The 22,859-nt window shown below is 38.1% G+C and overlaps 1 protein-coding gene across 10 annotated transcripts in view; it reads right to left on the reverse strand.

Moving 5' to 3' along the window:
- NFAT5 (nuclear factor of activated T cells 5) overlaps window positions 1-22,135 on the reverse strand; it is a 142,053-nt gene extending 119,918 nt beyond the window's left edge. For 7 of the 10 annotated variants that reach the window (XM_064273837.1, XM_064273843.1, XM_064273844.1 and 4 more), the window contains exon 1: window positions 21,718-22,134. In XM_064273837.1, the coding sequence (XP_064129907.1) occupies window positions 21,718-21,790 (73 nt within the window). In that variant the 5' untranslated portion in view covers window positions 21,791-22,134. Of the gene's footprint in view, window positions 19,186-19,944; window positions 19,999-21,717 lie in introns of those variants that run through there. The other 3 variants (XM_064273836.1, XM_064273839.1, XM_064273838.1) reach the window with 3 other exon arrangements.
- Window positions 22,136-22,859: the final 724 nt, after the last annotated feature.

Genomic DNA, 22,859 nt, shown 5'->3' on the forward strand with positions numbered 1-22,859 from the left:
TCACAGTTGTAGAAAAAAGTCTTTTCCATCAACAGGAGAAGCTGGATGCTTGTTTCCCCTTAACTGTCCCTACAGCTCTTCATCTGGTCTTCCCTTTTCATGTTGGTTCTCAAAAACCTGAGTAACTTGAGACACAGTGGCCAAAAATCCTTCCTAGTACATTATCACGAGAAACACATACACATTTGGATTGCTAAAATGGTATTTTTCTCACAGGACATACCATCCAGCCCCTTTACGGAGATCTATGTTTACTAAGGAGTCCCTGGGTGATACAAATGGTTAATTTACCCATTGGAGGTTCAAGCTCACCCAGAGGCAGCTAGGAAAAAAACCGTGGTGGTTTACTTCCAAAAAATCACCCACTGAAAACCTTATGGAGCACAATTCTACTCTGACACACAGAGTCACCATGAGTTGGAATCAACTCTGTAGCAAATGGTTTCTGTTGTTATTAGGTGCCGTCACGTTGGTTCCAACTCAACGTGACCCTATGTACAACAGAATGAAACACTGCCCACTCCTGCACCATCCTCATGATTGTTGTTATCCTTGGGCCCACGGTTGCAGCCACTGTGTCAATCCATCTCATTGAGGGTCTTCCTCTTTTTCACTGCCCCTCCACTTTACCATGCATGATGTCCTTCTCCAGGAACTGGACCCTCCTGATAACATGTTCAAAGTATGTGAGATGAAGTCTCGTCATCCTCTTGCAATATACAAGCCCCCACAGTATGACAAACTGATAAATGTGTGGGAGAACTGGTTTTTACATCCACTGAAATCCGTGATTTTTGAAATATGCAATTAATGAACAAATTAGACGAATAATGTGCTACTAAAAAAACAGGTAGGAAAGGGGAGGGTCCAACACAGACAAGAACTTTGCAATGTAATGCCCTGGTCTATCTTTGTTCAAAAAGTAAAACATTTTGAGTATTTTAATAGTCCTTCATGGAAGAAGGTATAAAACTTTTTTTTTTCCACCAACTTTCCTCTGATTTTGCATTCCCAATGGATCAGTTCTTTCTTCTAGGCTCTGATTATAGGCTGTGACCTAAAATAATTTTTCCAAGAGCTTACTTCTCACAGTTCACTTTTTCCAATTCATTTCCAATAAAGGACTGTTAAATTTCGCTTCTAAATTTATTTGATTTGGGAGACTTCAAAACACAATCTGCTTCTATGCTAGTTGACAGGTGGATGTTTCTGATAAATGGGCCTAGTAAATTGAAGAAGTACCTTCTAGAATAAGAAGACACATCTAAATTTGAGGGGAAATGTACACACACATAAATAAACAAGTGTGGGAAGAACACAATTATTCAGCAGCTCTCTTTGCTAGCTCTAGGTTACCTTTCTATTTTTTGGACTAACCAGCATTTCACTTCTAATGCTTGTCACCCCCAATAGCCCATTTTAATTCTACCAAACGAGTATAGGCAACCCTGATTATAGATGTAATCTTAAATATTCTGAAGAATAAGTTGGTTTCTATAATTATGAGAAATATTAAGCTTATAAGGCAGTCAGGGTATCCATCAGGAAATTACTACTTGAACACTGGCCATTTTACAAGAATTACTGTAAATTACCAAAGTGCCTAATTTACACCTGAAAAGTGGTTTATCCATAAAATCTAGCATGCATAGCTTAATATGCACTTTACCAGTAATTAAACAAGTATTGGTCAAAATTTAACTTTTACTAAACTGAATCATATTCATATTCTCTCATTTATTCTTAAATAAACTAAAATTTGAGCTGTAGTAATAATCTACATACATATTATCCTTTTAAATAAAGCTTTTTAGTAGTTGAGGGCAATAAGAAGTCAAATTAAAGAAAAATAAATTAAGCACATTAGTGTGCACACAAAACAAATACTAAACCACCCAACAATGCTTCTTAACCAGACCCTTTCATGAATACAATTACAACCAGATTTAATCTAGCAGTTATCCAGGGTTCTCATTAACCTCTACCAATGTCTAATTAATACCCTAAGTACAAACAATATCTTTTTGAGATTTAGTAGGGTTTATGGTTTCCATAGCTACAGAAGTCTTTCTCACTTCACTAATGCAGCTTTTCTTCTCCCTGGCTCACTGCCACTATTCTGTGACATTTATCAGAAAACTGCAAACCTCTTTCCAGTATTAAACATTTACTTTCTAGAAACAACAAAATGAATCAACCATGCATATTAATAGTAAAAAAAACTCCAATCTAAATGAGGCTAATGTGTCTGCTTCATAAATTTTTTTCAAAAAGTAATCTGTAGTCCAGTCTAACTCATCACAATTTTCTTTTAGGTTATCCAAGATATGTCACCCTCGGTGATACTTAGTTCATCTCATTTATATTTAAGGTTAAAGATTTGGGGTTCCATATACAAAGTAACAAATTCTATTCTATGAAAACAAAACTATAAAAGACAATTAAAATATACTGTTAAATGAACAAAAATCATCTCCTTTCCACATGGCACCACACAATCACTTCTGTCTCATAAAATTTACCAAAAAAGTACATATCAGACTTTCAAAATTACTTTTGTTAGAACAGTCCTACACAATAAAAAAATCAAGTACATAAATTCTATTCTGTTTTCACAGCCCTCACTACCTGTTTAAACTCCTATACATTATATATTATACATACATATATTTTGTAACAGCTTTATTAAAAAAACAATTCACATATCATACAATTCACCCACTTAAAGTATGCAATTGTTTTTAGTATACTCACAGAGCTGTGCAACCATCACCCCAATTAATTTTAGACATTTTTATTACCCCAAAAGAAACCCCACATTCCTTAGCCATCACCCTAGGTAGTCTAGGTAACCTCTAATCTATTATCGTCACTATAGAGTTGTCTGTTCTGAACATTTCATATAAATGGGAATCATACAATATAGTGTCTTTTGTGACAGATTTCTTTCACTTAGCATAATGTCTTCAAGGTTCATGTTGTAGCATGTATCAGTATTTCATTCTTTTTTATCACTGAGTATTATTTCATTATATGGATATAAAAAATTTTTTTTGTTTATCTATAATCGACTCGACGGCAGTAGGTTAGGTAGGTATTTGCCAGTTGATGAACACGTGGGTTGTTTCCACCTTTTCACTATTATGAATAATGCTACTATGAAGAGTTGGATACAAGTTTTTGTGTAAACGTAAGTTTTTGTTTCTCTTGGCTATACACCTAGACAGGGCATTGCCAGGTCTCATGGTAACTCTATGTTTAACTTTTTGAGGAACTGACAGACTGTTTTCCAAAGTGACTACACTGTTTTATATCCCACCAGCAATGTATCAGGGTTCCGATTTCTCCACATCCTCATCACTTATTATTGTCTGTCTTACTATAGCCATCCTAGTGAGTGTGAAGTGGTATCTCATTGTGGTTTTCATTTGCATTTCCCTAGTGACTAATGGTGCTGATCACCTTTTCATGTGTTTACTGATATTTTATGTATTTTTACTTTATCAATGCTTTTATATTAAAACATTTAAATACTGAACATTTCTGGAAAAGATATTAAAGTCAGTATGTCTATAATATGACTTAAATGTTTAAAAGCACAAACAGCATTTTGCTGCCATTAAAATAAATATACAAAAAGTTGTTCTAATCAATAAAATGAAGTAGTCATACTCTATCCATACTGTTTATAGCCAGTCACCTAAACGCTTCTCTCATTTAGCTCATATATTTTTATAAAATACCATCAATTCCGTGCTCAAGAATGTCAATCACAGGACTAAAATGATACACACACACACACGCACACAAACTGTTCTGAACTTCGGTATCTCATAATTCAAAGATTAATTCTAACAGAAAAAAATTTTTTTAAGGTATTCATAACACAATTACTCCAAAAGTAGTAGTATTATTACTAATAAAATCAATAACACAAGTCTACTAGTCCCAAAGAACCCTGGTAGCACAGTGGTTGAGAGCGTGGCTGTTAATGAAAGGTCGATAGTTTGAATCCATCAGCTGCTCCTTGGAAACCCTATGGGGCAGTTCTGTTCTGTCCTATAGAGTCGCTATGAGTTGAGTCGGAATTGACTAGACAGCAATGGATTTTTAGTAATCCCAAATCAGTGTTTCAGATGTAATCTTTCTCCTAGACCTGCAGAAATCAAAGGGTTTGATTTCTATGCAGTATTTCTGTACATGAAAGATATATACTTTTTTTTAAATCTATCTATAAATAATACCACTAAGTCCTATTTCCCATTGACTTATATTTTAAAGGTAAAACTAACTCCTGAAATATGACAGAGTTAAAAATTACATAATTCCTTTATTATTCATTGGGGAGGGGAGGGAAGAGAAGAGGTATGAGCCACACACACACTCCATTCTACTAAAGTCCCAGGCAAAGCATATCAAGTAAAAAACTTAAGAAAACTAGGTTATATCAAGTTAGTGCTGGGTAAAAGCTCTACTTACAGTTCTACAACCATCTCATACTAACTAGTTACATTCTGTTCTGTGGGGCATAGATTTTTCAAAGCTCTTTTTTATTACGACCTACCACCTCCCCCAAAACATCCTAACATGAGGAAAAAAATGTCCTGCTGAGAGAACTCCTGGTGGAGCAGGAGAGCAGTGGGATGCAGACCTCAAATTCTCGTAAAAAGACCAGACTTAATGGTCTGACTGAGACTAGAGGCAGCCTGGTGGTCATGGTCCCCAGACCTTCTGTTAGCCCAAGACAGGAACCATTCCCAAAGCCAACTCTTCAGACAGGGATTGGACTGGACAATAGGATAGAAAATGATACTGGTGAAGGGTGAGCTTCTTGGATCAAGTGAACACATGAGACTATGTTGGCATCTCCTCTCTGGAGGGGAGATGAGAGGGCAGAGGGGGTCAGAGGCTGGCCAAATGGACACGAGGAGAGAAAGTAGAGGGAAGGAGTGTGCTGTCTCATTACGGGAAGAGCAATTAGGAGTATACAGCAAGGTGTATATGGGTTTTTGTATGAGAGACTGACTTGATTTGTAAACTTTCACTTGAAGCACACACCCAAAAAAAGTTAAAATAAAAAAAGTCCTGCTGAGAAAAATTATATTTTCTGATATCCTCAGATACCTTCTATGCCATAACCTAAGGTTACATCTCTAGTTTTCTCAATTATCCATAATGGTGTTATTATCTATTTGGATTCTATTTTTTCTGTCTGTAACATGTTGGAGATGCAAAGTACCCTAAGAGAGCTTTTGCTCACTATATTACTTAAAACCAAAAACCAAACTCATATTACATAGTAGACCTAAATAAATGGGAAGATATACAGTGTTCATGGGTTCAATACTTAATATCAAGATGGCAATACTCCCCAAATTGATCTACAGACTCAGTGCAATCCCTGTGTCAAAATTCCAGCTGCCTGTTTTTGCAGAAATGGACATACAGAATTTCAAGTACCCAGAAGAGCCAAAACAATCTTGGAAAAGAACTAGTAGGATTCACACTTCTCAATTTCAAAACTTATTACAAAGCAAGAGTCCCTGGGTGGTGCTAATAGTTCAGCATTTGACTACTAGCCAAAAGGTTGGCAGTTCAAACCCACCCAGAGGCAGCTTAGAAGACAGGCCTGGTGATTTGTTTCCAAAAGATCACTGCCTCGAAAACCCTATGGAGCAGTTCTACTCTGCACACATGGGGTTGCCAGGAGTTGGAATCAACTTGACAACAACTAAAAACAACAACAAGAAACATGTTAAGGTAAAATAGTCCTGAACTGCAAAACTTACCACAAAGCTACAGTAATCAAAACACTGTGGTACCGGCATAAGAATAAACACATAGGTTAATGGAATAGAACTGAGAGGCCAGAAATAAACTCATACATCTATGGTCAACTGATTCTTGACAAGGGTGCCAAGGCTACTCAATGGGGAAAGAATAGTCTTTTCAATAAATGGTGCTGGGACAAATGGATATCCACATGCAAAAGAATGAATATGGACCCAACATTACACTATACATAAAAATGAACTCAAAATGGACTACAGACCTAAATGTAAGAACTAACACTTATAAACTCTTAGCACAAATCTTCATGACCTTGAAGTAGGCAATGTTTTCTTAGAAATGACACCAAAAGCATGAGGAAAAAAAAAGAAAAGAAAAAACTGGACATCATCAAAATTAAAACCTTGTGTTCAAAGGACACTATCAAACGATACTATTCCTGAAAAAGTGAAAAGAGAACCCAAAGAATGGGAGAAAATATTTAAAAATCATGTATCTGATAAGGGACTGCTATCCAGAATACATAAAGATCTCTCCTAACTAAACAATAAAACAAATAGCCCAATTAAAAAATAGGCAAAGGACTTGAATACACATTTCTTCAAAGATACACATATGGCCAATAAGCATATGAAAAGATGCTCATCATTAGTCTTTACAGAAATGCAAATAAAAACCATAATGAGACACCACTTCATACCTACTAAGCCAGTTGTCATCGAGTCAATTCCAACTCATGGTGACCCCGTGTGTATCAGAGTAGAACTGTGCATCACAGGATTTTTTTTTTTTTTTTTTGAACATTTTATTGTGGTTTATGTGAAAGTTTACAGGGTAAACCTGTTTCCCATTCAAAAACTTATACACATTTTGTTTCACGACATTAGTTGCAATCCCCTCAATATGACAGCACTCTACCCACTTCCTTCCTCGGTTCCCCATTTCCACTTGCCCACCTTTCCTGTCCCTTTCTCCCTCAACTTTGTTTTTGGGCAAATGCTTCCCGTTTGATCTGGTATGGTTCACTGTTCTTCAAAGCATGTTCCTCACAAGTGTTACTGTTCACTATACAGGCCTGTCTATTGTTTGGCTGAAAGGTGATCTCAGGGAGTGGGTTCAGTTCCAGGTTTGAAGGATGTCTAAAGGCCAGAGTCTTGGGGATTCTACCAGTCTCTATCAGACCAGTTACTTTGTTTTGTTTTTTTTTATGAATTTGAAATTTGTTCTACATTTTGTTGAGGACCTTCTACTGTGATCCCGATCAAAGTGGTTAGTAGTGGTAGATAGGCACCATCTAGTTCTTTTAGTGTCAAGCTAGTGGAAGCTATGGTTCACATGATCCGTTAGTCCTTTGGACTAATTTTTTCCTTGAGGCTCTGATTTTCTTGACTCTTCTCCGATATGGACAGGAAGAGACTAATAGTTGTATTTTAGATGGCTGCTCAAAAGCTTTTAAGACCCCAGTTGCTACCTACCAAAGGAGGATGTAGAACATTGTCTTTATGGACTGTATTATGCCAATTGACTTAGCTGTCCCCTGAGACTTTGGTCCTAAGCCTTCATGTCCAGTGAGACTCAGTCCCTCAAGGTGTTTGGTTATGGCTAAGAAGTTTTCAAAACTGTGACCCCTGTGTGCTCTACTATATACACGGATATATCTGCAGCACATACAGATGCATATGTAGAAATACCCTCTGCCATACCTATAGGTGCTTGTGGGCGTACTCCCATACCTGTTCAGCTTACATATCTACCTATGCATCCACTCATAAATTGTTTATTACTGTTACTGCAGTATTGTATATGTAACAGTATTTACTGTTGTTGCCTTTTACTCCACAGGGTGTTCAGTGGCTGATTTTTCAGAGGTAGATCACTATGTCTTTCTTCTGAGGCAACTCTAGAGGGTGGACTTGAACCTTTCAGTTAGCAGCCAAACGCTTAACTGTTTGCACCACCTAGGGACTCCTCATACCTACTAAACCTGCTACGATGGACATAATTAAAAAAATAAATAAATAATGTGTTGGACAGGATATAGACAAATTGGAACCCTCATATATTGCCGTTAGAAATATAAAATGGTGCAGCCACTGTGGAAGACAGTTTGGCAATCCTTGAAAAGTTAAACACAGAGTTACCATATCATTTAGCAATTCCATTCCTTGATATAAAAAAAAAAAAAAATTTTTTTTTATATACACCCCCCAAAAATGAAAACTTATGTCCACACAAAAAGCTGTACATAAATGTTCATACCAGCATTGTTTCTAACAGCCAAAATGTGGAAATGATCCAAACATCCACCAGCTGATGAATGCATGTTTAAGCCAAATGTTATCCATACAGTATATTATTCAGTCATAAAAAGGAATGAAGTATTAATACACGCTATAACACAGAAGGAAACCCTGGTGGTGCAGTGGTTAAGAACTACAGCTGCTAATCAAAAGGTCGGCAGTTTGAATTCACCAGGCACTAACACAGAAGAATCTTGATAACATTATGTATACTAAGTGAAAAACGCCAGAACAAAAAGGCACATATTGTATAATTCCATTTATATGAAATGTCCAGAATAGGCAAATCCATAGAGACAGAAAGCAGATTAGTGGTTGTCAGGGGCTGGGGGGAGGAGTGAATGGAGAATCACTGCTTAATGGGTATGGAGTTTCTCTCTGGAGTGATGAAAACGTCCCAGAATTAGAGAGTGCTGATGGCTGAATAACACTGCGAATATACTAGAAACCACTGAACTGTACACTTTAAAATGGTTTAAATGATGATCATTGCTGTGTGAATTTTTTTCAATAAAAAAATAAATAAAAATAAACTTAAAAAGATAATCAGGAACCACGTCTTTATAAAAAGAATTTGGATTTCATTTTAAAGCCCACAGATGCTACTAGAGGATTTTTAAGCAACTGGTAGGATTACATTTGTATTTTAAGAAGGTAAATACTGCAGCAACACAGTGTTGTGAATGCCTAAACCTTGGTATGTAAATTTAGCAATATCTGATTTGGATGTTCTGAACCTTAAAATCAAAACCAAACCCACTGTCGTAGTCTATTCCAGCTCATAGCAACCCTGTAGGACAGAGTAGAACTGCTCCTTAGGGTTTCCAAGGTTGTAAATCTTTATGGAAGCAGACTATCAATCCTTCTCCTGCAGAGAAGCTGGTATGTTCAAACTGCCGATCTTTTGGTTAGGAGCCAAGAGCTTTAACCACACCACCACCAGGGCTCCTTTTCTGAACCTTATGCTACTAAAATTCTGGTTCCTGGCTACATTCTAGGTACATTCATTTGCCAAATAATTTTTCTCTGGGTAAGTGTTTTATTTTATTTGTTTATTTAACAAACGCATGTTGTTATTGTTAACTGCCATCGAGTGGCTTCTGACTCATAGCAACCCTATGCACAACAGAACGAAACACTACCTGGGCCTGTGCCATCACCACAATTGTTACTGTTGTAGCCACTGTGTTAACCAATCTCGTTAAGAGTCTTACTCTTTTTTGCTGACCCTCCACTTTACCAAGCATGATGTCCTTCTCCAGGGACTGATCCCTCCTGATAACATCTCCACAGTATGTGAGACATAGTCTTGCCATCCCTGCTTCTAAGGAGCATTCTGGTTGTACTACCTCCAAGACAGATTTGTTCATTCTTTTGGCAGTCCGCGGTATCTTCAATATTCTTCACCAATACTATAAGTCAAAGGCATCAATTCTTCTTCAGTTTTTCTTATTCATTGTCCAGCTTTTGTATGAGGCAACTGAAAACACCATGACTTGGGTCAGGCGCACCTTAGTCTTCAAGGTGACATCTTTGCTTTTTAACATTTTAAAGAAGTCTTTTGCAGCAAATTTGCCCAATGCAATGCATCATCTGATTTCTTGACTGCCGCTTCCATGGGTGTTGACTGTGGGCCCAAGTGAAATGAAATCCTTGACAACTTCAATCTTTTCTGTTTATCTGATATTGCTTATTGGTCCAGTTGTAAGGATTTTTGTTTTCTTTGTGTTGATGTATAATTCATACTGAAGGCTGTGGTCTTTGATCGTCATCAGTAAGTGTTTCAAGTCCTCTTCACTTTCAGCAAGTAAGGCTGTGTCATCTGCATAAAGCAGGTTGTTAAGGAGTCTTCCTCCAACTCTGACGCCATGTTTCTTTGGCACAGTAGTTAAAAGCGTGGCTGCTAACCAAGAGGTTGGCAGTTCAAATCCACCAGCCACTCTTTGGAAACCGTAGGCGGTGGTTCTACCCTGTCCTACAGAGTCGCTATGAGTTGGAATCGACTCGACAGCAACAGCTAATACTTACATAGTGCCTACTATACACCAGGCACTATTCCAAGTACTTTAGAATTATTTAGAATTACATTAACTTACTGAATCTTCATAGCAATTCTATCAGTCTATTTTCCCCGCATTACAGAAAAGAAAACTGGAGTCACAAAAAGGTTAAGCAACTTACATAAAATCACACAACTAGAAAGTAATGAACGCTTTCGAAATTGGGTTTTAATTCACAAGCCTGAAAATTACATGGGGCTTTGATTTGCTTATTATCACCTTTACCATTTTTAGTTTATAAGAACTTCTGTAAATCTGTTGTCAATTTGGTATTGTTATGTGCCACTGGGTTGATTTCCACTCACAGTGACCCCATGCGACAGAGCAGAACTCCCCCACGGTGTTTTCTAGGCTGTAATCTTTCCAGGAGCACATCACCAGGTCTTTCTCCTGCAGAGCCACTGACTGGGTTTGAACCGCCAACCTTCAGTTAGCAGCCAAGCACTTCACCATTGAGCCACCATTGAATAAGTTTCCTTGTTTTCAATTTAGTATGCATTAATATTTTTCTGTGCAGAATTCATTGTGTTAATTTTATCCACTCTTGTGAAGTTTGGTTGAAAACATTTTTTCAAGAAAGTTATTTTTTAGGTTTTATTTACCGTGCTTTACATGGTGAATGTATTCTTTGTGTTTACTGTAGTAGTGTGGTAGTTTACGTAACTAATGACATTCTGTCCTTGAACTATTTCCTTACCCAGTTTAAAAAAAAAGCAATAACGGAGTTTAAAGAATTAGGTACTCATCTTACCCAACCCACCCAAAGCATCTGTTATTCAAATGTTATACATAAATCTTCATGTTGTACTCTGGCAAAAATAAACTAAGAAAATGAAAACTTCCTTAAAATTCAAGCTATGTTTATATTTCACACTCATTTACTTTACATATGATTGAACAACAAAAACAAAAAAAGAATATAGAAAAGAGTCTTGGAGTTCACAATATAGTTTTACAAAAACTTACTCAAGTAAACTTAATATATGGTGTTTTTAAAGTCCTTATAACTGCCTGTTTTTTATCTAGGTGTTGGTAAATTGAACATTCCACATGGGAACATTAAATTATTACCATTAATTCCGTTTTACAGTAATATTTTTTCAAGGGAAATACAAGTTCTGGAATGAAGACTGAACAAGCAAGCTGGTACTTAAAAACTGGGAAAAAAGAAATTAACAAATTCTTGTGACTTCAAATTACAATTCCACTGTGAGGAACAGCTATTTGTTAGCTTAACCTATGTTTGGGTGTTTCATTGCCATAAAACATGCTTTCAACCACAATGTGACCCAATGATTTACACAGACGATTGCAATGAAAACTTGAATTCAAATAAATACACTTGTATAACCAGGCCCCCATCAACAAGCATTTAAATGTTCCATTACATTGCTAACAAGAGTACTTTAATGTCTAATGTCTGAACCAGCAATATAGCATATAGTATGTTTAACTACTGCTCAAATTTGAATTTTATTTAAAAAGAGTATTTACAATACTCAGTTAAGCTCAAGATACTACTCACTATAAGGGACAATAAATTATGTTCAGTTTTTACCTTTATGCTTAATCTACAGAAACTATCAGAGCAAATAAATACATCCCTCCTACATATTCAACTCTATACCCCTCTAAAGACTTAAGTTATTCTAAAATGGAATTTTAAACTTCTAAACTTCAGTTTACAATCATAAAATATAAGAGGAAACTTTATCCTCTGGTACTCTTTGCACAAAACTATTTTCATATTAACCAATAAAAGTGAACCATATTACTAACTTCCTTCTCCAATCTAGATGGAATTACTAAACTCTTTAACACCCTATTAACTGAAGCAGTTTACATGCTCAGCTACGAATCAAAAGGCTGCAAATTCGAGTTCACCCAGAGGCACCTCGGAAGAAACACCTGGCGATCTCCTTCTGAAAATGAACTACAAAAAACCCTATGGAGTACAGTTCTACTCTGACACATATGGAATTGCCTGAGTCAGAACTGACTCAACGGCAACTGGTTTTTTAAAAAACTGGAACATATACTTAGAAATAAACATCAAAAATCAATCACTGAAAAATCTACACTTGGATATATTATAGAATGATATAGACATATATAATAGAATTTAAAATTTCTTATTACCTTTATGCCCATTTTTTTTATATTGCTTTCCCTTTTGAATGATGATGGTGGATGAACAACAAATTCCTAAGAAATTCTAAAAAGGCAAAACAAATCTAAAATAACAAAAATCAGATCAGTAGTTACCTGGGGGCTGGAATGGTCAGAATTAACTGCAAAAGATCAAGTGGGAGCTTTATATAGTGACTGAAATCTTTTGTATCCTGATTGTGACAACTACACAAATGTATACACTTGTTAAAAACTTATCCAACATTTAAAATGGGTGCACTTCTATACTTCTATAAAGGTGGTTTATATTTAAAAAGAAGGGAAAGATACAAGATGAAAGGTAAAGGATATAAGAAATAATAGCAGAACCAACAGGCAAACTGTAGAGTACCATAAGAAAATGGAGATATGGGTAGAAGGGAGCAGATAAAAAAAAAAAGGGACAGCGAAAAGAAGAATCAAAGTAAGTTAACAGAGCCCTAACTGTCAGATTGTGATGAGTCGGAATCGACTGGATGGCAACGGAAGTGGGAGCCCTGGTGGCACAGTGGCTAAGAGCTTGGCTGCTAACCAAAAGGTCGGCAGATTGAATTCACCAGCCACTCCTTGGAAGTCCTATGGGGCAGTTCTACTCTGTCCTATAGGTTCACTATGAGTCATAATCAACTAAACAGCAACAGGTTTTTTGGGGCTGTCAGTGGAGGCCTGCATGTTGGTATGATGTTGTGAGCTTCCAGACCAAGACAGAGGGGAAGAAATGCCTGGTGATCTACTTTTGAAAATCAACCAATGAAAACCCTATGGATCACACCAATCTGACTGACAACTGATCTTGGGGTTAGCACAGAACCGGGCAGCATTTCACTGGGCATGAGGCTGCCCTGAGTCGGGGGTCAACTCAACAGCAGGTAATAAAAACACACAAAACTCATATAGCACTGCACAATTTTCAAAGCCCTGTAACATTACTTTAGTTGTTCTTTCTCATAGTTCTCTAGTAGGCTCATAATAATGTCTCTGCTGAAGAAAAGGAGTTTTTACGTGATTTTATACAAGGTCTCACGGCCAAACTAGAACTAATTCACCCAGATCTTCTAATTCCTAACACAGAAGTTTCCGGGAAGTTCAGGAAACAAAAACCACTCAGTGAGAAACAACTCCTGAGGCTCCTTTTAGTACTGCTTCTGTCGCTCATCTCTTCTCAAATATAGTTTGGCTCTGAAACATACCAGCAGAAATAAGGGACAATTAACTTCAGCGCTTCCATAAAACTACTGCCACAGAAATCCAAAGGCCCATCGTATCTCCAATTCTAAAGTAATTCTCCTTAGGTGGTGGCTTCTACTTATCTTTCCCCTACTTTTTGCTTCTGAGTCCCATTATCAGCCAACACAGAAATGGTTTGGTCAGCCATTTGCTTCACCTAAATCTTAAAAACATACACCAAAAACACACACCAAATTAAGGCAATGATTGTTAATTTCAAGTTTAAAATCTTCCGCAAAAGGCTCATCATCATACTCTTTACTGATTTTACATGTGGCTCATAGAATTTCTCTCACTTATAGAATTTGTTTAGCTAAAGAATCCTAGGAAACCCTGGTAGCATAGTGGTTAAGTGCTACGGCTGCTAACCAAGAGGTCAGCAGTTCTAATCCACCAGGCGCTCCTTAGAAACTCTATCGGGCAGTTCTACTCTGTCCTATAGGGTCACTACGAGTCGGAATCGACTTGATGGCGGTGGGGTTGGTTTTTGGGTTTTAAAGAATCCTACACAAAGTACTCTTTTTACACCACCTGAACGGTGGGTGTCTAATGTTACTAGAGCCCAAAATATAAATATCATTTATCAAATGTTTATACTGTAAAAGAGTATAAACTCACAACTGTGAGGTCAAATGGGGAGGTTCAAACTCCAGCCTCTTCCACTAGCTGTGCAACCTCAAGAAAATTAGTGAATACCTCTGTGCCTCAGTTTGCTCAATTATGAAATATGGATAATGGTACAACATCATGGGTTTTTTTTTGAGGATTAAATTTGAAAAACATCTGTAAAATGCACATAAATTATTTGACACATGTGCCTGACACATAAATTAATAAGAAAATGTTTTTGGTTATTACTAACATTGGCTTTATTATTCTTTTTTCTCTTCAACTACCAACACCTTCTTTTGATGAACATCTCCTACAAACATTGCTTTAAGTAGATTTTTTAAAATAAGAGAAATTAACAACTTAGCTCTATTAGAAACTTTTCTGTCCTTGTCACCTTCAAAACCAAGTACTACCAAATTTAGTAAAGGATTAATCACAGTATTTTCTGAATAGGAAAAAAAAAAAAAGAAGGGATAAATCCTCATGGCAGGGTAGCAGTAATGATTATCACCTACTTCTCAAGTAAATATTAAAAATAAAAGCAAAAGAAAAAAATCTGTTTTTCAAAAGTTAAGAATAAAAGTAACTGAAATTATTACATAACACATCTTTAGCTCAAATCATCTAAAACAGAGAACCTTTACCACAACATCAGATTTTATTTACATTTGAAAGCTGAACCCATTATTTGTAGTTAACCTATAAATAAAATTTCTACTTTTTCATTCAAGTACATGTTTATAATTACTTTTTAGTTTTTTATATCTTTTTTAAGACAACACAACAAACAGAAGATACATGAATCTCTTTTAGTAACTTAAAATCTTAGCAACAGCAAAAAAGACAGTAACATAAGTTAATAAGGAACATTTCCATTCAATAATGGCTTTTACCTCTATAACGTTAACAGGACTATCCTCTGTCACCATATAATCAGGCCCAACTGATCTCTCAAATATTAATTTGATCTTTTGTTTTTTAAAATCACCTGTTACTCTTAATAGAAAATATAACCTGAGGGGACATTTTCTAATAAAGTTTGGCTATTTGCTACATTCAGTATTATTTTTCTGTACTATCACTTTCAAGTTTTAGGGGGGAGCTCCTGAAATAATTACAGCGGAGTTAGGAGTGAAGTTCAGGTTAAAAAACACCTTAGAATATGAATTTCTATCCTCTAATGGTAATAAACCACAGAATTCTAGTACTGAATTTTAAAAAATTTTTTAAAACCCCAGTGCCATCCAGTCGATTCTGAATCATGATAGCCCTATAGGACAGAGTAGAACTGCCTCATAGGGTTTCCAAGGAGCGCCTGGTAGAGTCAAACTGCCCACCTTTTGATTAGCTGCCGTAGTTCTTAACCACCAGGGTTTCCATAGCATTGAATAAAAATAATGAAAGCAGAGTTTAGGAAGAGATATGACACCAGTTGGCAGCTCACAGAGAAATGGATCCTAGAAGCAAGAGGCTGGGATGGCTTTTAATATATGTTTGAACTTCATTATTTCCATAATGATATTGTTAGGTTACTAGATATGGCTCAATAGAGATTCATAGATACTAAACAAGAAAATACTTTGACAGATTTTTAACATTTACATATTTTAAGAAAATTCTTTCCAGTAAGATATCTTCTTACATTTCATTGAAGTTAAAGGTCTAACTTTACTAACATGGATCCTAGGAAGAGAAATAAAGTCACGCCTAATCGCCATTTGGAAATATTTCAGAAAGTCAATAAGACACTGCTATTATTTTTATTATTGTTAGGGTTTTCATGGTCAACTATCTAGTTACGCACGGTAACATATTAAACAGATTGGCAGTAGTTAAAAAAATCTATTTCCTTCTAAGGCACTATAATATTTCATGTTTTCTTTTAAAAATGTTCCAGTTGTAAACGTTTAATTCATACCAGAATTGCCACCATATTGATGTGTAGCTCTTATTTAACCACTTCTTTAACATGATCCATCGTGTAATCTAACTCATGCTTTTAAAAAATCATTAAAAATTTTAATCTAGTATGTTTTTCTCTATCTTCCAACTTTTTAATATTCTTATTTTTATCTGATTTCCTACCATTTTATGCTATGCCTCTATATTTCTATAATGACCTCTTATTTAAGCCTATCTGTTAATTTTCACTTAGTTTCATTTTTATCTTTATTTTTTTATGAGGCAAACAAAAATTAAAGGCCAAAACGAATATTTTTCAGTTAAGAAATGGTGCCTTTTTTCTCCGTAGTTGTATTTTTTTTCCCCAGATCCTCAAAGAACCCTAGCCTTCAAGTTTGAATCCTGGAAGCACAGTGGTTAAGAGCTCAGCTGCTAACCAAAAGGTTGGCAGTTCAAACTTACCAGGCACTACCTGGAAACCCTATGGGGCAATTCTACTGTGTCCTATCGGGTAGCTATGAATCAGAAATTGATTTGAAGGCAACTTTTTTTTTTTATTCCAACTGTAAACCATTTTATTTTCTTAACATATACAAACCATGTTCTTTCAAGAAGGTAGGGAAAATAAAAAAAGAGAATTAAAAATAAAAACCTGTAGTATATAGCTCGTCCAGGATATTTTTTAATGCAAATTATTTTTAATATCAGTGCAACAGTATCATTTTTACTTATTTATCTTACTAAGAGTTTCACATGTCTTCAGAAATATCACTTTAATGGCTATATATTGTTGCATTAAATAGCTGAACATCTTTTCCCATTGTCAAGCAATCACGAAATTAAATATAAAGGTAGCAGCAGGAAGGATGAGCGCTGACTAAGTAAAAGTAAATAAATGTAAACTTAGTTGAATGGTAAAGATATTTTGACTCTCTCTCTAAAGCTTAATGATACCCAACTGCAGGTTTTCCAACCTTGCTTCCCTAAATGAAGAACTTAAATTTGGAAAATATATACTCTATAAAAAAAAAAAAACTAGCAGACTATATGATAGTAATTACTCAAATTCTCCTCACTCTGGGCTTAGTTTTTAATTATTAGTTGGAGATCGAGACTACTGATGCAAAGCATGTATATATACATGTCACTAATAATACTTTATATTATATAACATAGGGAGGATTATAGCACAGTGGTTAAGAGCATAGAGTCTAAAGTGAGACTACGTAGGTTTGGGGTCTTGGCTCTACAACTAGCTGCGTGATTCTCAGTAAGTTATTCAGAGTTACTACGCCTTAGTTTCCTCATCTGTAAAACGGGGTAATAACAGTATCTCAAAGAGTTGTTATGAGAATTTGTAAGATCATATTTGTACAGTTTCTGACATAGAGTAAGCATTATATACATGTTTGCTGTTTACTTTTTTATATTTAACTAACATTTATTGAACATTTATTATGTGCTGGGTTAAATGCTTTATATGAATTTGCCTCAGTCTTTAGAACAATCTATGATGAAAACAGTATTACTGTCCCCATTTAAAGATGAGAAAAATGAACCACAAAAAATTAAATGATAAGGCCAAGGCCACACACAAGTAAATGCCAGAATAAGGATTTGAACCCAAGTCTGACCTCATGAACTGTAAGCTAAACAAAGATTACAGGGTACAGTATACACTAGAAGCAGTAGCCTCTTGCTGAACTCTATCTTGAAAGAGGGCAGGGGAGACGTAAGAGAGTCTCCTGAAATAAACTAGAGTACACATTTCCTGGAATAAAATAAGTATTTTAAAAATTAATGTAAGAAATAAGACAGTACAACAGAGAAGTATTTATGTATGAAATGATATAATGTCTGGTATTTGTTTTAAAATTATCCAGTTTAGGGTAGGGAAAAAAAAAGAGAGAGGATAAAAGAAAGAATACCAGACATAAACTGGTAACTGTTAGAGCCTGGTGATGGGTAAGCACATGGTGGTTCATTATTCCATCTACTTCTGTGTATTCATTAAAACGTCCATAATAAAAGGTTAAAAAATAGAAATACGTTGGTATATAGTAAATGCTTCATTATACAAGCAAACAAGTTTCTTATAACACCCTGTATCAAAAACAAAAAGGACATGACACATTTGGTAAATACACATTTTGTATATAATAAGTCTTACTTAATAAAACTATTTAGACACAACCATGTAAGTATATATATTAAATAACTATCTTTGCATTTCCAGCAACTCAAAAATACTTGCTTAAATACTTAACATTCTTTTTTTTTTTTTCCTTCCATTATTTTCCTCCTGCCTGATAATATCTAAGATTATGATCCTCTTTGGTCTGTTGCCCAGGAAGTGGATGCACTTGTACAAATACGACTCCACGACATGATCACCAATTGAACAATATGAATAAAAGCAAAAATCTGTTTCACTAAGAAATACCTTTAAAAATTTCTCACTTCAAAGTACAGTCTTCAAAATATTTGATTTTCATACAAATATATATTGATGGGCTTCTTTCAAGAACAAATACAATCAATAACAAATTACAGAACCTTTATACACTTGAAAGTATACTGTTAAAACAAGTTAGCTAACATCAAAGAAAAAAACTAACATGTAATAAGTCAGATACTAAACTGTGCACTTCATACATATTAGCTCACTAAACTTAGAGATCATCTACTTTTTATAGGAAGAATATTAAAGTTTAGAGAGGTAAACATCAGTTGCTAATAAGTAACTATAATAAACTGGCATTCAAACTCAAGCTCAATTTAAAAGCCCACTCTCCCCCGATACCAGACTGCCTGCAAGAGAGGCAAAAGTCTAAATTAAAGTCAAACTTAAATATTTAGGGCCTTTTTAAAAAGGATCACAAAATATTTAAGTTACTAGTTACATGTACCTTATAGTGTCAGCTTGACTTTGTGTAAAGAGCATTAATTAAAACACAAAAGGCATGGTTTCTGCTACTGTGTGACTTTTTTCAAGTCCCTAATTTCAATCACAGTTTACTCATCTGTAATGGGGAAAATAATATCCTTGCTGTCTAATTCCTGGATTATAAGATTCAAAGATGATATAGAAATTACCTCAAAACCTACCAAAAAAAAAAAAAACCCCACAAATAGAGTATTTTGTCTTAAAATGGTAAAAACTGCTGGGGGCAGTGGGTGCAGAGGGGCCGCCCTTGCAGCCTGGCTCCCAGCATTTGGGAGCCAGGCTGCAAGGGCGGCCCCTCTGCACCCACTGCCCCCAGCAAAAAACAACACAAAATAGAATTTTCTAAAGTAATTGTTGGCAGTTTAAACTATTTTACAGATTCTATTAACATTTCCAGGGCTTTTGAAAGCCCTTTATTGTAAGCATAGCTCAACCATTAACTCAATCATCATCCCACTACTTGGCTTTCTTTATTCTTAAAAAACAATGCAAATAATGACATTAATGCTTTTGTAATAATTAATACACCATTTAGACATGCTCAGCATATAATAGCCCTAAATTCTGAATTTTCAAACTAAATATGTATTTGGTGTTACTCTTTCAGTTACATTCGTGAACTTAAAATTTGTGCCTTTTCATACACAAAAGCTAGACTTAAAATCTAGAATTCTAAGTTGAACACCCAACACATAATTTTAAATGATTTTTGTTTTTTTTCCAAGGCTTCTCAAAGCAGATATAACAGCCAACAAGCACCTAATCCAGCAATGAAATCGACAGAAAGATTCAGCTGCTCTAAGAGAAGGATCAGGCTCTTTAGGAGAAAACTACATTGTGTGAGTTAGCAAAGTTTCACACTTTCTCATTTAAACCGCATTTCAGAGAAAGCCTTTGCATACTGACACAATATGCTTTTAAATGGCACTTCGCTGACCTTCCAATAGTCCAGCTCTATGAAAATTCTGTGATGGGTGTAACTTCAGAGAATCTGAAAAACACAAAAAGCATCAAGTACTTTTTATGTTGAATGGTTTTTAAAAAGTGCCAAGAATAGCATACATCTCTTACATAACTGGTATGTATTTAAAAGAGATAAAGCCCATATTTGTAAATATATTACCTGCAAAAGGAAGGTTGAATTGTCTCTAAATGGGTCTCTACACTAAGGCTTTCATAAAGCACTTGTTTCGTGGAAAATTATTACTGCCCAAAAGGTGTTAATGTCTTGACTATTTTTAGCACACAATTGTACCACATTAGTCCTCCTCTAAGAATCATCTCTTGATAATTGCCTCTTTCTTTTGACTCTCAAAACTACATTACCAAACTACTTCAGGTACTGTTGCCCCCCCACCAAAAAAACCCAAAAGGTGGTTACTGCCAACCAAAGTCATCAGAGCAACAGACAATGGCTACAGTTACTAAGTAGGACTCTGTGTACAAACTCAATAGTCAGTTCAGTTTTGTAAAGTCCAGTACCTTCCAGAGTAAACCATTTCACTCGGATCTACTTAATTTAAATACATTAATGTGCAGCTGAAGTCCTTTTTGTGGGGGGGAGGGGGAAGCAGTGGGAATCAGCGGATGGATACATCCGAAATTGAATACTAAATTTCTCAGGAAGGGAGCTCATAATGCCACATAATTTTTTTTTTAATGGTGAAATAAGCAGTTAACAATGCAGTTATATCTATTGCCCTCAGTGGTTTCAAAGGTGGTGGAGTGCAGTGGGAGTATTTTGATTTGATGCCCCCTGCACAGAGAACCTGTTCTGACACATTCTTGTGGTGTCCAGTATAGGAATTTAACCTCAGTATTTTTTAGAGATAGATCAGCTCAAGTGTTAATATTTTAGATGCTGGGAATCCCCTGCAGGCCTTAGCCAACATAGTTTTAAGTCGGGAATCTCTGACCCATGCCCCCTCGCCGCAAGGAACTCTAGAATGGCAAAGGAGAGAAAATCTCAAAGGACAGTATCTGTGCCTGAACTAGTACCCCCAGGAGAAGAGAGGAATAAAACTAATCCAGAGAGAGCACCCTTATCTTTGTAAAAGAGAAGGAGAAGTAAGTAACTAGAATACCACTGAGGTGGGAAGATACAAAGAATATTCGGGCCCTTTCCAGCAATAAGATGACGAGGAAAGGAAGAACGCCTGATCGAAGGGGCCGTCCCAACAAGGGGAGGGAGTGGACTAGGCCGAAAGGAGAGGGTAAAACGACGGCGCACAAACAACCTGGAGGGGGAGGAAAATGGTGACCCTGTACCCAGAACGGGCCCCAGGCCACGCCGTCCGTCTTCGGGCAACTTTGCTGGGGAGGAGGGTCCTGGTAAGAGCAGCCGCCGCGCGCTGGTCGCAGCGCCCCAACGCGGGGCCCAGTGCGCGGTGATCCCCGGGCCGGGAGGCCGAGCCGGCCGCCCGAGGAGTGCGGCGCGGCCCCGCGGGCTGGGAGACACGCAGCGCCCCCGGCGCGGCAGAGACCCGGGGGCCGACGGAATCCGGGCCCCGCGCGGCCGGCGGCTCTGCGGGGGAGGGGCCGCCGCTCCTCCCGCCGCCCCTTCCACCGCCGCCCAGCCCCCTCGGTCCCCTCGCCCCAAGAGACGCCGCCCGGCCGGGCTTCAGCCGCCCCGCGCCCGCGACAGGGAGCCGTCTCGCTGCCCTGGGCCCGGCCTCCCTACCCCCACGCCCCAGCCCCCAGCCTGACTCACCTCGCGAGTACAGGGACTTGGGCGACTCCAGGTCTAGGTCCGCGCTGAGCAATGAGATGAAGTCCGAGGGCATCGCAGCTCGACCCAGCCCGGCCCGAGGGCAGCGGGAGGGGGGGAGCGGCGGTGGCGGCGGCACCTCCTCTCCGGGACCGCGGGCACCGAACCGGGGGCGGCGAGGCGAGGGCGGCTGCCGTGCCGCTGCCTCCTCCTCCTCCTCGAGGGCAGTGACTTCCACCGGGCCGAGGACCGAAGAAGCGGCGGCGAGGTGAAGGTGAAACTCCACGGAGACTAATTCCTGGCGAGCCAGGAGGGGGGTTCAGGGCGGGGAATGGGATGGGGGAGAGCCAACGGGTCCGTTTCGTGCTTCTCCTCAGCGAAAACTGACGGTCGCCGCTACCGCTGCCGCCGCTGACAGGCATCTGAGCCCCGCCCCCCGCGGGGCACTGCGCAAGCGCGCGGAGGGGGTCGCCACAGACCAGGGAAGAGCCGGGGCGGCCGCCGGAGGGCGGGGAGGCGCGCCATGGCACAGCATCAACAAGGGCTTCGCTTCCTGCCGCCGCGGCCGGGGCTTCAGTTCCCTAGCCGGGAAAGGGCCCCGCCGGCAGGGAGGGAGGGAGGGAGGCAGGCTGGGAGGTGTCCGCCTGCTGGGGGCCCGGGGAGGGAAGAGGTATTTGCTCCGACCTGGTGGCGGCGAGCTAGGGGCGACCGGGCCAGCGCTCAGCTGAGCCCTGGAGGAGACAGACCTGGGGGAGCCGAGGTGTCCGCGCGAAGAGGGCAAAGACCCCAGAGACGAGCGGCGGCTGGGGCGGGCTGGCTCGGGGTCTCGTGGGGAATGGAGTTTCTCATCGCTCGGACAGCACCAACCCTTCCACTTTTTCTTCGCAGTGTCTATCTACACTGAACTGGCCAAAGGGCTATCAAACTCATTTCTTAATTAGGAAATGGCAGACCATCTCCTAAAAACCTCGAATTACTGGTTATTTTTAACAAAGTCTCTACCCCCGCCCCCCCTCCACCCACTCCCGCCTTTGGAGGCAGAAATTAAAAAAAACTCTCTGATTGCTGGGGCGGCCAGGTTTATTCAGAGTGGGAGTTTTAAGACAGTTTAAAATTTGGATCGTATGAAGTCCACCTGGCTAAAA

This window comes from Loxodonta africana, chromosome 21, assembly GCF_030014295.1.
Source record: "Loxodonta africana isolate mLoxAfr1 chromosome 21, mLoxAfr1.hap2, whole genome shotgun sequence".
Classification (NCBI taxonomy): Eukaryota; Metazoa; Chordata; class Mammalia; order Proboscidea; family Elephantidae; genus Loxodonta; species Loxodonta africana.